Source organism: Schistocerca cancellata, chromosome 6 (genome assembly GCF_023864275.1).
Source record: "Schistocerca cancellata isolate TAMUIC-IGC-003103 chromosome 6, iqSchCanc2.1, whole genome shotgun sequence".
Lineage (NCBI taxonomy): Eukaryota > Metazoa > Arthropoda > Insecta > Orthoptera > Acrididae > Schistocerca > Schistocerca cancellata.
In genome coordinates, this window is record NC_064631.1 from 371636239 (window position 1) to 371652199 (window position 15961).

The 15961-nt window shown below is 37.1% G+C and overlaps 1 protein-coding gene across 1 annotated transcript in view; it reads left to right on the forward strand.

Annotated features, from left to right (window-relative positions):
• Positions 1 to 15961, forward strand: part of LOC126088335 (dynein axonemal heavy chain 10) — a 1153099-nt gene that overhangs the window by 430036 nt on the left and 707102 nt on the right. The window contains exon 22 of the mRNA XM_049906469.1: positions 9015 to 9275. Within this exon, the coding sequence (XP_049762426.1) occupies positions 9015 to 9275 (261 nt within the window). The remainder of the gene's footprint in view (positions 1 to 9014; positions 9276 to 15961) is intronic.

Genomic DNA, 15961 nt, shown 5'->3' on the forward strand with positions numbered 1-15961 from the left:
CAATCCAGAAACAAAGTGCCAGTCAGCTCAATGGAAGCACACAGATACACTGCCACCAAAAAAATTTCGGGTAACCGCCAGTGCTGAAAAAATGATGGTGTCCATGTTCTGGGACAGCGAGGGTGTAATCCTTACCCATTGCATTCCAAAGGGCACTACGGTAACAGGTGCATACTACGAAAATGTTTTGAAGAACAAATTCCTTCCTGCACTGCAACAAGAACGTCCAGGAAGGGCTGCGCACCCGCACATCGAGCTAACGTTACGCAACAGTTTCTTCGTGATAACAACTTTGAAGTGATTCCTCATGCTCCCTACTCACCTGACCTGGCTCCTAGTGACTTTTGGCTTTTTCCAACAATGAAAGACACTCTCCGTGGCCGCACATTCACCAGCCGTGCTGCTATTGCCACAGCAATTGCCAGTGGTCAAAACAGACTCCTAAAGAAGCCTTCGCTGCTGCCATGGAATCATGGCGTCAGCGTTGTGAAAAATGTGTACGTCTGCAGGGCAATTACGTTGAGAAGTAATGCCAGTTTCATCGATTTCGGGTGAGTAGTTAATTAGAAAAAAAATCGGAGGCCTTAGAACTTGAATGCACCTCGTAAATGTGCAGAATGTAACCATAGGTTACTGACAGAGCATTGAAAGATGATCTCAGAAGTGCCAGTGGAGCCACTGTGTCTGATAAGACTGTAAGGAACTGGTTGCAAGAAAGGACATCCAGATTTCCTGTTTGAGTACCTCACTTGACACATTAACATAATACAGCTTGCCTTCAGTTGTACCATTCCCATATGAACTGTCAGCATTGTGATTAGCAAAACGTTGTATTTGACAGACATGTTCATATAGCCTTATATGAAAGGTCATGTGTGGAAAAGCCACAGAGAGCAGTACCTGCCAAATGACAGATTTGGTCAAGATTCTGTGACGGTGGGGGGAGTCATCATTGACAGCCATATGGATCTTGTCATTGTCCATGGTCACCTTACTGCCAGTCAATGAACTGAGCAGATCCTGTTAGACCCTGTGCTGGCTGCTCAATTCGTCCTCATGCATGGTAATGCCAGGGCCCATGTTGCAAAGCCTGGACGTTGAATTAGTGTAGTATCCAGTGGTGAGACCAAACCTATACCCCATCAGAGATGTGTAGGACATGCTTGGCAGACATGTTTATGGTTGTCCTGTTCCACCACACTCTGTAAGAACTTTCAGGGGCCTCATGGAAACATGGGAATGAATACCAAAGGGTGACATTTGCAGATTTATACAGGGCACCCCATGTGGGTGTCAGATGGTATTTAATGCTCATGGAGGGCGTAGACATTATTGAAGGTCACAAAGTCCAGTGAAAAGTACCCATGATGACAGGATAGATTTTTGACACCTGCCAGACATTTAAGTCTTTTTTCTCTTTTCTTAGTCTTAAAACATTATTTCTAGTGCTGAGGCCAATGATTTGGTAACATATTCACTCCTCTATAATAGCTCAATGGAGTACTGCAGATACCCAAAGTTGTTTTCCCCTAACTCTTTTGAACAGTTTAGTTGATGCAGTTCATTCCATCAATAATACTTTGTAATCAGATTTTCTGGGCTTGTCTCTTCACTTTTTTTCAGAGAATTTTTGCTTCTAAGATGTTTTTTTTATGAATCTGTTATGTCAAATTAGGTATCCAGTTAACTTAGTCTTTTTTGTCTGTATCATGCTAACCACTGTAATTTTCACTTTATACTTTTGGATTGAAGGAGACCACTCACTGAAAAGCAAAGCGTTGAGTTGTCAATAGGCACACACAAAAGAAAGAAAACTTGCTAGTTTTTGGAGTAGTCCTTTTCTGAGTCAGAGTAGAAAACACACACACACACACACACACACACACACACACACACACACACACACACGTGTATGCCTCTGCATGGACTGCACCTGTTTCTGACATGAGCAGCAATCTGGGGCAGGTGCAGTGGTAAGGAGCAGGCATGGGCAGAGATGGAGAGGGTTGGCAAGGTAGGGATAGAGGAATATGTTGTGCTGCCTGTGAGAGTGTACAGAAATGTGGCGAGGACAGGATAGGGTTGCTGGATGCAGAGTCAGGGGGGTGTGCTGTCAGGAGGGGGCAAGGGGGAGTGGAAAAGGGAGAAGGGAGAGGAGAGAATTAGAGGATGGGAAAAGACTAAAGGGTGCATTGCCAGAATAGAAGACATATGTAATGCTGGAATGGGAACAGTGAAGGGGATAAGTCTGTGGAGGTTAGGGATTAGCAAAAGGTTATGACCAGGGGGATTATGGAAATAAAGGATATATGTAATCTGAACCTTAAGTAGGAAGTTCTGGGATATTTAGTGAGTCCTAGAACATTTATTGAAAGGATATATTAGACATCTAGGAGGGGGAGTGTTCATTGCAGTTGACAAAAATATGTCTGTTGGGCTGAAATTGAGTGTGACCGTGAAGTTATCAGGCCACATATAACAGGTCTATATGAACCTAGTTAATTGTTGGATGTTATTACTGGCCACCCAATTCTGCCGTTACATTTCCGGAGTTTAAAAGAAAGTCTATAGTCAGTGGCACAAAAATACTCAGATCTTAAAATACTAGTTGGAGACAACTTTCACCTACCAAGTATGGACTGGAATGTCTATGGATTCATTGCAGGGTGTACAGACAGTCTTGTGAAGTAGTTTTGAAATTTTTTACGAAAACTGTTTTGAGCAGCAATTTCTGCAACCCACATGCAATGGAAGTATCTTAGATCTCATAGCTAAAAACAGGGTGGACCTTATCAGTGGTTTTGTATAGAAATGGTGATTAGTGACCAGATGTCATCATAGTGACTTTGGTTAAGAAAGTAAATAAATCAATCAAAAAGACTTGGAGAGTGTTTGAACTAGAAAGAGCACTATGGCATTGCCCCTTACTTAGCTTGCATTTGACTTGAATCTCTCATGCACCGCAAAGTCCCAGGTGACTGGAGAAAATCGAAGGTGACTCCTTTATGCAAGAAAGGCAAAATAACAGACCAGTAAAATTACAGACTAATATCCTAAACATCAGGTTGCTGGAAAATTCTACAACATATTCTGAACCTGTATATAATAAATTTCCTAGAGACCAAAAAGCTTATGTCCATGAATCTGCACCATTTTAGAAAGCATCACTTGTGTGAAGCTTGCCCTTTTCTCACTTGATTTACTGCAAACTACAGATGAAGGGCAACAGGCAGATTACATGTTTCTATATTTCCAGAAAGCACTGCAGACTGTTAATGAAGGTACAAGCATGAGGAATAGTTTCCCAGATATGTAAGTGGCTCGAAGACTTCTTAAGTTAAGGACCCAGTATGTTGTCCTGAATGGTAAGTGTTCATCAGAGACATGGCAGCCATTAGGAATACCACAGGGAAATGTGATAGAACCACTATTATTTTCTATATACATAAATTATCTGGCAGATAGGGAGGGCAGCAATATGCAGTTGTTTGTTGATGACACTGGGTGTCAAAGATGAGTGGCTGTAGGATGACACAAGATGACTTGGACAAAATTTTTAGTTGGTGTGATCAATAGCAGCTAGTTTTAAATGTAGAAAAAAAATGTAAGTTAATGCTGATGAGTAAGAAAAACAAACACCTAATGTTCAGATGCTGCATTAGCAGTGTCCTGCTTGACACAATCATGTTGTTTAAATAATGTGGTGCAATGTTGAAAAGTGATGTGAAATGAAACAAGCTTGTGAGGATTGTGGTAGGGAATGCAAATGGTGGACTTCAGTTTAATGGGAGATTTTAGGAAATTGTGGTCAATGCTGTGTTGTTTTCCCATGAACATTTCTAGGCCATTAGAGGGGTAGCAAACAACTTTGATAGTGCAGAGGCTTTGTCAGTTTGCCAGTGCAAGGAAGCTTTTAATGATTCCAGTAAAAAAAAAAAAATAAATAAGTAAAAAAAAATGCATTGCTCTATTCAGTTAATGAATGAAATTCTTCTAGTGGACTCCCCATTGCTGGAGATATTCCTAAGAAACCGACAGTAAAGAAAAGTTTGAAAATATTTTAAACAGGCTTTGAACCCTTGTGCCAAATTGATAATTTTATTAATGGGACAGGTGAACTTTTACCAGCAACAATAAGTTGCAAAATAGCATCCAAATTAAAATTCTGCCCAGTTACCTCAGTTGATGTAGAACAATCCTTTTATGCTTATAAAAATGTTTTGAGTGATCAAAGACACAATTTTGCTATCAAACATTTGGAATGGTACTTGGTCGTTTATGTTTACACAATTATAAAAATTTATAATAAATTGTAAATGATGCTTTGGTACAATGTGTTAATTAAAAGTTAATGCTATTCAAAAAATTCTTCATTGTATGTCCTTTTTTAATAAAGTAATATGGAGTTTTTGAGTGTGCCTCTCTTCGTGTGATATATTCTCGAAGTTGGTCATGTACATATCAATTGTTTTACTGTGCCTCACTTGCATTGCATTCGCTTCTTACCAACAACAATAACAAAGAAGCAACAATTCTTAAAAGATGGTATACATTCCCATTTTGCAAATTTTCCGAAAATAATCTCAGGAAGACTCCCTTCCTAACCTCTACCAGAAAGTATTCAGAAAATGATATCATTATTCTAAATGTACCTTTTTTTCTTTGCATGGCCAGCTCTCCTAAGTGATATTCACAGGTTTGGTTTGACTTTGAGATATATGCATGCAGTAACTATAATGTTTTTTTTATTACTTAATCTTGCATATTTTGACACTTTTCATGGATTTTTCATGCATATTTCCAGGATTTTATGATGTATATAATCTGGTCTCTCATGATGACTAAGTATTTAATTGATTTGACTGTGTCAAACAGGATGATAATAATGCTGCATTCAAACATTAAAGGCTTATTTTTCCTACTCATCTGCTAAGGAAGCTGCTGTTCATCACAAAAATCAACTTGTATCCTCATACACTCAATGATGACACCTGCCCACACACCACAGTGTCATCAGCAAACAGCCGCAGTTTGCTGCTCACCCTCTCTGTCATATCGTTTATGTATATAGAGAGCAATAGCAGTCCTATCACACTTTGCTGGAGCACTCCCAATGATACTCTTGTTTTTGATGAACTCCCACTGTTGAGAACAATGGACCATGTTCTATTTCTTAATAAATCTTTGAACCACTCACATTTCTGAGAACCTAATCCATGTATTCGGACCTTCATCAATAGTCTGCAGTGGGGCACCTTGCCAGATGCTTTCCAGCAATCTGAATCTAAGGAATCTATCTGTTGCCCTCTATCCATGGTTTTCAGGATGTCATTGACAAAAGGAGAAGCTGATTTATGCACTATCAATAGTTTCTGAATCTATGGTGATATGTGGACAGAAGCTTTTCTGATTCGAGGAAATTTGTTATATTCAAACTCAGAATATGTTAAAGAATTCTGCAGCAAATTAATGTTAAAGATATTGGTCTGTAATCATATAGGCCCATTCTTTCACACTTTTTGTGCACAGTTCCATGACACATATTAAAAGCACCTTAACATTTATTTATCTGCATCCATGAAACATCATTCTTTAACAGTGCCTGCAGATTTTGCACATTTGTGCTTCTTGAGGTTCAAATTTCCTATAAAACTCACTGAATCCCATGAGTGATGTAAGTTATTTCTCATTGTTTGTTTTGGTAACTGTTCAGTTGCTATTATTTACTTCCCTCTTAAAAATTTAGTTTTTGATAACTGCAAAGTCATTCCTCCTTTTATTAAGGCTTGAAATAGTTTGCACAAAATTTCACGATCTTTCTCCCACATCTTAATAGCTATTGAAAGGTCATCCACATAAGTGGTAATCTTAACATACATACTGCAAGCTATGTCCATTTGAACCTGGTTATTGTACTAGAGCCTTTGTCTTCTTCTATAGTATTTGCCCCCTAATACTTCCTTCCATTATGAAACTGGTGATTTCTTGATGCCTCAGGTTGTGTCAACTGACCTCTTCTTTTGGTCAAAATTTCTTTTTTCCTGAATTCAGTTCTGAATCACTTCATTAGTTAATGACGTACCCATCCGATTTGTAGCATTCTTCTGTAGTGCAACATTCCAAGAGCTTCTTTTCTTTTCTGGTCTGAAGTTCTTATTGCCCATGTTCCACTTCTGTACAAAGCTGTAATCTAAACAAATACCTTCAGAAAACACTTCCTGGAATTTAAAAGTATATCCATTGTTGAAAAATTTCTCTTTTTTAACAATGTTTTCTTGCTGTTATCAGTCTGCATTTTATATTCTCTCTCAACCAAATAGAAATCTTAATATTACTTTTAGTGTTTCATGTTCTAATCTAATTCCCCCAGAATTGCTGGATTAAATTAAACCACATTTTGTTAGCCTTGTTTTACTTTTATTGAAGTTTGTCTTTTAACCTCTTTTCAAGACACTTTCCATTCTGTTCAACTGCTCTTCCAAGTTCTTTGCTGCCTCTGGTAGAATTAGAATGTTATCATCAAACTGGAAAGCATGTATTTCTTCTCCCTTTCCTTTGATTTCCTTTCCAAATTTCTCTTTGGTCACCTTCACTGCCTTCTCAGTCTACAGATTGAACAATATTGGGAAGAAACTACAACCTTGTCTCACTCCCTTCTCAACTACTACTTTCTATTCATGTTATTAGACTCTTATAGCTGCAGTCTCGTTTCTGTACGAGATGTAGATAAACTTTCACTCCCTGTACTTTATCCCTTCTGTCTTCAGAATTTCAGAGAGTGTACTCCAGTCAAGGTTGTTAAAAGCTTTCTCTAAATCCACAAATTCTATAAACATAGGTTTACTGTACTTAAGTCTATCTTCCAACAGAAGTTGTAGGGTCAGTATGGCTTTGTGTGTTCCTATGTTTCTCTGGAACCTGAACTGCTCTTTTCCAGTAGTGGCTTCTACTAATTTTACCATTCTTCTCTAAATAATTCATGTCTGTTTTTTTCAATGACACATTAACCTGATGGTTCAATAATATTCACAAAGTCAGCACCTGCATTTTTTAGAATAAGAATTATTGTATTTTTCTTGCAGTCTGAATGTATTTTGCCTCTCTGATATAATTTTCATCCAGTGTGGAATAGCTTTCTCAGTATTTCCTCTACAAAGGTTCTCAATGATCTTTGGGAATGTCATCTACTCCAGGGATTTGTTTCAACTTAGGTCTTTCAGTGCTGTGTGTCAATTTTTGCTTACAGTATCATATCTCTCATCTCATCTTCATTTCCTTCATCTTCCCTTTCTTTAATGTTATCTTCAATTTTGTTCCCATTATATTTGACTTTGTGGATTCCTTGTATCTTTCAGCTTTCCTTTCATTGTATAGTATGGGGTTGCCATTTGAGCTCTTAATATTCATTCAGGTACTTCTGTTTTACCCAAAGATCACTTTAATTTTCCTATGGACAGCCTCTATCCTTCCCCTATTTATACATGCTTTTTCGCCCTTGCATTGTCCTCTAGCCTTTCCTGCTTAGCAATTTTGCATTTTCTGCCACTCTCATTTTTTGATGTCTATATCCTCTTTCAAGTCTTCATTTGCTGCATTTTTATAATTCTCAATTTGTCAATTAGATTCATTATCTCATGTGTCATCTGAGGATTTCTGCAGCACCTTACCGTTTTTCCTATTTGATGTTTGAAATCTTCTGGTGTCTCCAAGTCCCTTTCATAGAAAGGCTATGTTGGTTAAATATTACAAGGCCAGATCAGTCAATCATTCAGACTCTTAGTTCTGCAACTTCTGAAAAACCTGCTGTCCCTTTTAGGGAACCATGGGTTTCTATACCACCATTAAATGCCGTATAACAGTCCAACTACTTTCAGACAGATTCTCAGATCCAACCAGTAGATTTGAAAATGTGCAATTAAAGTTTCCACAGAAACAAATTTATTTTCAAATAGGTCTCACCAAGACCATCATTTTAATCAAACACTTAATCTTGTGCTACCCATTGTCTTCTTGTGGTCTCTTCCTATGGAGAACTTCCTGACTCACTAATTTGTAGCACTTGTCCAGAATATTGGGAAATAACTAAGCCAGAGTCTACATCTGCTACTGGAAATATGCTCTCAAATTCCAATAGGCATATATACCAGAAGAACAGCTTTTTATCACTGAAAATCACTAACACCAAATTTCAAGCATACAACACACTTTAAACTATTGTCTTCAACCCAATACATCCCATAACTTTCTTTCTACATCCATGAGGTCTACTATCCAACTTCTTGATTTTCCAAGCTCCAAGCTGGCCCACAAAATTGTTTCAGCATTGCACCAATCAGCTTCATGATCAGAAGGCAGCTATTTTCAAGGGGTGTTTCCAATTCCTGCTTACTGTATTCCTTGCCAAAGTGCAACTTCTTGCTTGGACATCTGTAAAGTTTATTTTGAACACATCATCATGAGAAACTCGCTATCCTTTACCCAGCTCACTTGGCCTGACCACAGTGCTTTAAAATAAGTATGGAAAGACAAGCTCATCTTCTCCAGCCTGAACAAAATCCACTTAGCCAAGACACTGTAGACAGGTTCTTACGTTGGCAACAGCAAAGAGGATGAGCTCATAGTCATGGCCAGGAACAATGTTCTACAGTTTCTAATTTAAAAGTTTACAATTTCTGATTTAAAATCTATATTTTATTTAAATTATGTGAGAGTGTTTTGGGTGGGGGGTTGCATACACCTGTGTGAGGCCCACACCAGAGGCAGAAAATTGTTGTCAAGATTATGTTAAATATAAATTTTTGATGATGTGTTTACAGGCTGCAAAATTGGGAAGTTTTAAGTGTTTGCTTACTGTATTTCTCCCTGCAGTTAATCAAGAAATAATGTCTTTAATATTGTATCTTTGACTGTTGCTTGTAATAGTCATTTTCTGTATTAAACTTTATTATATATTATACCTTATTTTAAATACTTAAGCTGATAACATTCACTAATATGTAAGTATTGTTTGCCAGGCAATATCTGTCATTGAACTGTATGGAATTTTGGATCCAGCAACGCGTGACTGGACAGATGGTCTTCTGTCAAATATCTTTCGTGAAATCAATAAGCCTCTACCCACAGACCAACAGGAGAGACGCTACATATTATTTGATGGTGATGTAGATGCTTTGTGGATTGAGAACATGAATTCAGTTATGGATGACAATAAATTATTGACTCTTGCTAATGGAGAGCGGGTCCGGCTACAACCACATTGCGCTTTGTTGTTTGAGGTAATCCCAATTGCATTAAATATTTATTTTCCTTTCTATTTCATTATAAGGATGTACAGACGTAACTGTATCATCTGAAACAGAAACCTGTAAGTCGTTTCTGGCTTGTTTGATATATTTTTATAAGTTTCAGTGTCACACCTCCTCCACTGTCACCTCAATTCCTCTATAAAATTGACACCACTGAATTGGTGATCTACTGGCTCAGCTAATATTATTGTTTTTCTCAGTTTTGAAAATTAGTGAAATAGTTCATTTTGATAATATGTTTTTTGATGCAGTGTGAGAGTATAACATCATGTGGGACAGACTGTGATAAACATATGTCAAAAGAAGTTTCAATAAAACAGTGTTGAATCTTCTGTGAAAAACTAAGTAAAGTTAAGTGGTGTTTATGGATGGTGATTGAACAAATGACAACTTTAGTACATTCTTAAACAGTTTTCTTGGAGTCTTTAATGAAGCTTTCCAGCCAAGATCATATTGCAACAGAACATTAAGTAAGATAAGATGGATCACACCAGGAATAAAAATATCAATTGAGAGGGAAAGGAAGCTACACAATCAACTGAAGTACAACAAATCCTGATTTTGTAAAATAAGTTAGAAACTATAAAACTATTTTTAAAAAAGATGTGAAAGCTTCAAAACAAATGGCAAATAACAAAAATAAAACAAAGGCAGTATGGTCTGTAGTTAAGTCTGAATTAGGTGTCCGAAATCATAAACAAGACATTTTAGAAATCAAACTTAAGGAAAAATCGGTTGTAAATCAAGCTCAAATATCTGAGTACATCATAAATGTAGCAATATCTGATTTAGACATAGCAAATTATGAGCGGAAAGTAAATAACTTTGGGTTAAAAGGCAACTCCAGTGAATGTCAAAAAATTCAACACAATCTCAGCAAAATTTGTTGAAAATGTCATACTCTCCTTAAAAGACAAAAACTCTGCTGACTGGGATGGGATACCCACCAAAATAATTAAAAAAGTTTACAACATAATAGCTCATCCTCTCTCTCTCATAATAAACAAATCCTTTGAAGAAGGTTACTTCCCTGATCTCTTGAAATATGCAGAAGTAAAACCAATGTTTAAAAAAGGTTCAAAAGATGATATGGGAAATTATCACCTATCTCTATACTCCCTGTCATATCAAAAATATTTGAAAAAAATTGGGGATTCACAGATACTAACTTTCATCACAATATCATTTCATATAGTCAATTTGGCTTCCAACAAGGCAAAAACACAGCATATGCGATAAATGAGTTTATTGAAAAAATTACTTCATCACTAGATAGGAAAGCTAAGGTTGCAGGAATATTCTGTTATCTTACAAAAGCATTCGACTCTGCAAACCATGCCCTGATGCTTTTCAGACTCAACAGGTATGGAATAAGGGATGTTGCTTTGAAATGATTTGAATCATATCCCTTGGAGAGGAACCAAAGTGTAGTAATCACATCAAATGGAGCAGATCACTTCTCTCAGTGGAAAACTGTGCCACAAGGTGTTCCTCAAGGCTCAATCCTTGGACCCAGTTTATTCCTGTTCTATGTAAATGACTTGCCTCTCAATATAAATACTCAGTTAACTTTATTTGTAGATGATACTTCTGCCCTAATTGAAAATTAAAATTCTGACAATATACCAAAGAGTGTCATGAATACGTTAAGTAACCGGGAAATATGGTTCAGTCAAAATGGCTGAAGGCTAAACATTTCAAAAACTCACGTGATGAGTTTTAAAACCAAACATTCAAAAACTGAAGAAATCTGTGTCACTCACAATAATCAAAAAATTTAAAAACTTGACTCAAGTCAGGCTTCTGGAAATAAACTTAGACAGAACCTCGAATTGGAATTCTCATATAGAATATGTAGCAAAGAAATTAAACAGCCTTGCATTTGCAGTGGAATTTTTAGCCTGTGCCACTGATTTGGCCACCAGGAAAATAGCATATTATAGCTACTTTGAATTGGTTATTCAATATGGCTTAATTTTTTGGGGAAACTCGGGCAATGTTACACGAATTTTAAAGTTCCAAAAAAGAATTATTCGCAACATGTGCTCTGCACAGCTGAGAATATCATGTCAACCATTATTTAAAGACCTGAAAATATTAACTGTCCCCTCTTTATACATCTTTGAGGTGGTTCTTTTCCTACACAGCGGAGATGATATATTAAAAGAAATAATTTTGGACACCCATATGACACAAATCATAAAGAGAACTTTATGCTCACCTCTCATTGCTTAAAACTGTGTGCTCAGACTCCTCAGTATATTGTTGTTGTGGTCTTCAGTCCTGAGACTGGTTTGATGCAGCTCTCCATGCTACTCTATCCTGTGCAAGCCTCTTCATCTCCCAGTATCTACTGCAACCAACATCCTCCTGAATCTGCTTAGTGTATTCGTCTCTTGGTCTCCCCCTACGATTTTTACCCTGATGTGCTATATTGTAGCTAAATGATAAAGGATCTTTCTATTTATTCGCAGCACATTACACTTGTCTACACTGAGATTCAATTGCCATTCCCTGCACCATGTGTTAATTCGTTGCAGATACTCCTGCATGTCAGTACAATTTTCCATTGTTACAACCTCTCGATATACTACAGCATCATCCGCAAAAAGCCTCAGTGAGCTTCCAACGTTATCCACAAGGTCATTTATATATATTGTGAATAGCAACGGTCCTATGACACTCCCCTGCAGCACACCTGAAATCACTCTTACTTCAGAAGACTTCTCTCCATTGAGAATGACATACTGTGTTCTTTTATCTAGGAACTCTTCAATCCAATCACAAAATTGGTCTGATAGTCCATATTCTCTTTACTTTGTTCAATAAACAACTATGGGGAACTGTATCAGATGCCTTGCGGAAGTCAAGATACACAGCATCTACCTGGGAACCCATGTCTATGGCCCTCTGAGTCTCGTGGACGAATAGCATGAGCTGGGTTTCAAATGATTGTCTATTCCATGATATAGTGAGAGGTTGCAGTTAAGATCCTTGTGATATGCAAATATCTAACTGCATATTGTCTTCTCTATATAATTTTCTACAGAATCTTTTACAATCATCTGCACAGTATTATACTTTGACAACAATCATGAAGGAGAGTGTTCAGTGACAGAGAAGAGTCAAATTATACATAATACTGGTAGAAGGAAAGTTTTCAAGCATGTGGATGAGTGAAATTATACATATTACTGGTAGAACAGACCACTGCAGGCTACATCAAGTACATTAACAGCAAATTAAGGCAAATGATAATCTGCTCTTACAGATAATTGAGAGAAAAATAGCTATAATATTTTCTATTACTCAGCTCTTGCTTTATCTGATACTTCAGGTAAACCATTTATGTAACTTTACACATACCACATTGAGGCGCCTATATACTGCCAAAGTCAAAATCTGTTTAATTTGAACATTACAGTGATGCTAAATTGACATCCTCACATCCAAATATTCTGATAAACTGTATGGAAAGTGACTAATGAGGTATTCTTTAATTTTTGAATGTCTGGGGATCCAAAATCCATATGAAAATTGTTGTGATTTCTATTATTGCAATTGTTGTACACATCGCCCTAAATTCACACTTGTTTTGAACCATAAATACCATTAAGTGTTTATAGTTTGGTGTGGAAGTGTATGAGTCCTTCAAGAGGCCTCTGCAAGATATTAACTTACCAGAATATTCTTATTGCATCCTTCTGTAGAATAAATATTGTTCTGAGCGTAACTTCATTGCATCAGAAGATTATGCTGTAGCAGCATTGAAAGAAAGTGTGCTAGCAATTCCATCTTAGGTAAACTGCTGAGAAGGACTTCTTTTCCCACAGTCCTATAATATTTTAGAAAACAGAGAGAGAGAGATTTGTAAGTGGAAAGCAGGCAGAACTGAGCTACTTGATTAACTTATCCACAAGCTGGTGCCACCTCAGTTTATTTTGCCTCTGCATGCTTAGGCGTTTCCCATATGGATATTCATCAGTGTGTGCCAGTTGATATCTGCATCTGGTACTAATAACCATAAGTCATTTTTATTGATTTGGAACTGCGTAATAACAATAGTTAGATAATTAAATGTTAAAATATTGCTGTGAACCAGTAGTAAATCTGTTCTATTATTCTCCCAGATGTGTGTGGTACTGATGTATTTCAGCCTTTTATCAGTGTGCTAATGTTATCAACAAATATCACAGATTTTGGAGAGTTATCCAATGCCACAGAGAAATTATTTATATAGGCTAAGTACGGGAACCAGCCAAGCACCAAAATTTATGCAGAACACTATATTTAATATTCTAAAGGTGGCAGGGGTAAAATACAGGGAGTGAAAGGATATTTAAAATTTGTACAGAAACCAGATGGCAGTTATAAGAGTCGAGGGGCATGAAAGGGAAGCAGTGGTTGGGAAGGGAGTAAGACAGGGTTGTAGCCTCTCCCTGATGTTATTCAATCTGTATATTGAGCAAGCAGTAAAGGAAACAAAAGAAAAATTCGGAGTAGGTATTAAAATCCATGGAGAAGAAATAAAAACTTTGAGGTTTGCCGATGACATTGTAATTCTGTCAGAGACAGCAAAGGACTTGGAAAAGCAGTTGAATGGAATGGACAGTGTCTTGAGAGGAGTATATAAGATGAACATCAACAAAAGCAAAATGAGGATAATGGAATGTAGTAGAATTAAGTTGGGTGATGCTGACGGAATTAGATTAGGAAATGAGACACTTAAAGTAGTAAAGGAGATTTGTTATTTGGGGAGCAAAATAACTGATGATGGTCGAAGTAGAGAGGATATAAAATGGAGACTGGCAATGGCAAGGAAAGCGTTTCTGAAGAAGAGAAATTTGTTAACGTCGAGTATAGATTTAAGTGTCAGGAAGTCTTTTCTGAAAGTATTTGTATGGAGTGTAGCCAAGTATGGAAGTGAAACATGGACGATAAATAGTTTGGACAAGAAGAGAATAGAAGCTTTTGAAATGTTGTGCTACAAAAGAATTCTGAAGATTAGATGGGTAGATCACATAACTAATGAGGAAGTATTGAATAGGATTGGGGAGAAGAGAAGTTTGTGGCACAACTTGACCAGAAGAAGGGATCTGTTGGTAGGACATGTTCTGAGGCATCAAGGGATCACCAATTTAGTATTGGAGGGTAGCGTGGAGGGTAAAAATTGTAGAGGGTGACCAAGAGATGAATACACTAAGCAGATTCAGAAGGATGTAGGTTGCAGTAGGTACTGGGAGATGAAGCAGCTTGCACAGGATAGAGTAGCATGGAGAGCTGCATCAGACCAGTCTCAGGACTGAAGACCACAACAACAACAACATATTTAATGTTTCCCCACACCAAATTAACTCTTATTCCTTTTCCCATTTGTTATTATCACCCTCAGTTTTCTGTTGTCAGTATATAACTCCATCCATGCAGGAGGAATTGCCTTTAATGCACTATTATTTCAGTTTCTCTTACATAATTTTGTGATCTATATGATTAATGGCCTTGTCAAGATCACAGAATAGGACAATAAGGTAATTTTTTGTTTAGTTCCACCAGCCCAGAGTTCTTGAGTCTATGCAAGGCATTGTTGCTAACTGGAGACTAAGATGGATGATCACTCAGGGGATAAGAAGCAAAAAAGGGCATACGGAAATACGACAGGAAATGCGTTCCAAGGGAGGTATACACACACACACACACACACACACACACACACACATACACACACACACACACAAAGGTGGAGATGAATCTTCAGCAGTGTAGCTTTCAATGCTTGAAAGCACACATGAGAATGCACCAGGTTAGTGAGGATCTTTTGTGCATAAAGTGTTTTAGCCCCGTACTCGAGATGCAGTCACCCACATTTTGAAGCTGAACCAGTGATGATGGTTAACTACTGCCATACTATGGCAATATGAAGCATTTGTATAACAATTGCAATTAATGATATTCAGTGTTTTATGGCACTATACGATTAGGTCGCCTATTTGGATAAAAGCACATGGGGCCTGAAGATGCCAAAATGAATTGCTGAAACTTGTTGCTTTCAAAATAAAATAAAATATCTTTAAGTATATGGCTGTTGGTGAAGTTTATTGACACTAAAAAACAAAAACTTTCAATGTTTTTTGAAGTGTCTGGAGTGTGAATTTTGTGTGTGTGAGTTGCATTTGCACCTCTGTGTGTGTGTGTGTGTGTGTGTGTGTGTGTGTGTGTGTGTGTGTGTGTGTGTTTTATCTATTTTTGACAAAGGCTTTGTTGGCTGGAAGCTCATTTTGTGACAGTCTTTTTGTTGTGCTTATGTGCAACTCAACATCTCCTCTATATGGTGAGTAGCATTTATCCTTTTCATAATATTTTTATAGTTTCCTTTAATTTCAGAAATGAAAATAAAAAAAAATCAACACACAATAGCAATATTTCTAAAATGTAGATTATATTTGGTACAATATTGGTACAAAATACTGATATTTTCATTTCAGTACCAATACTTCATGCGAGTTAACAATACTAAGTCAGGCAACATGGATAATAAGCAGGTGAATCATCAGTTTATTTCCAAGATGTATCAAGATATTCTTGAACAACACTGCTACATTTTTTTAAATTGGATATATAAAAAATTACTCACCAAGCACTGTTAGAACACACACATA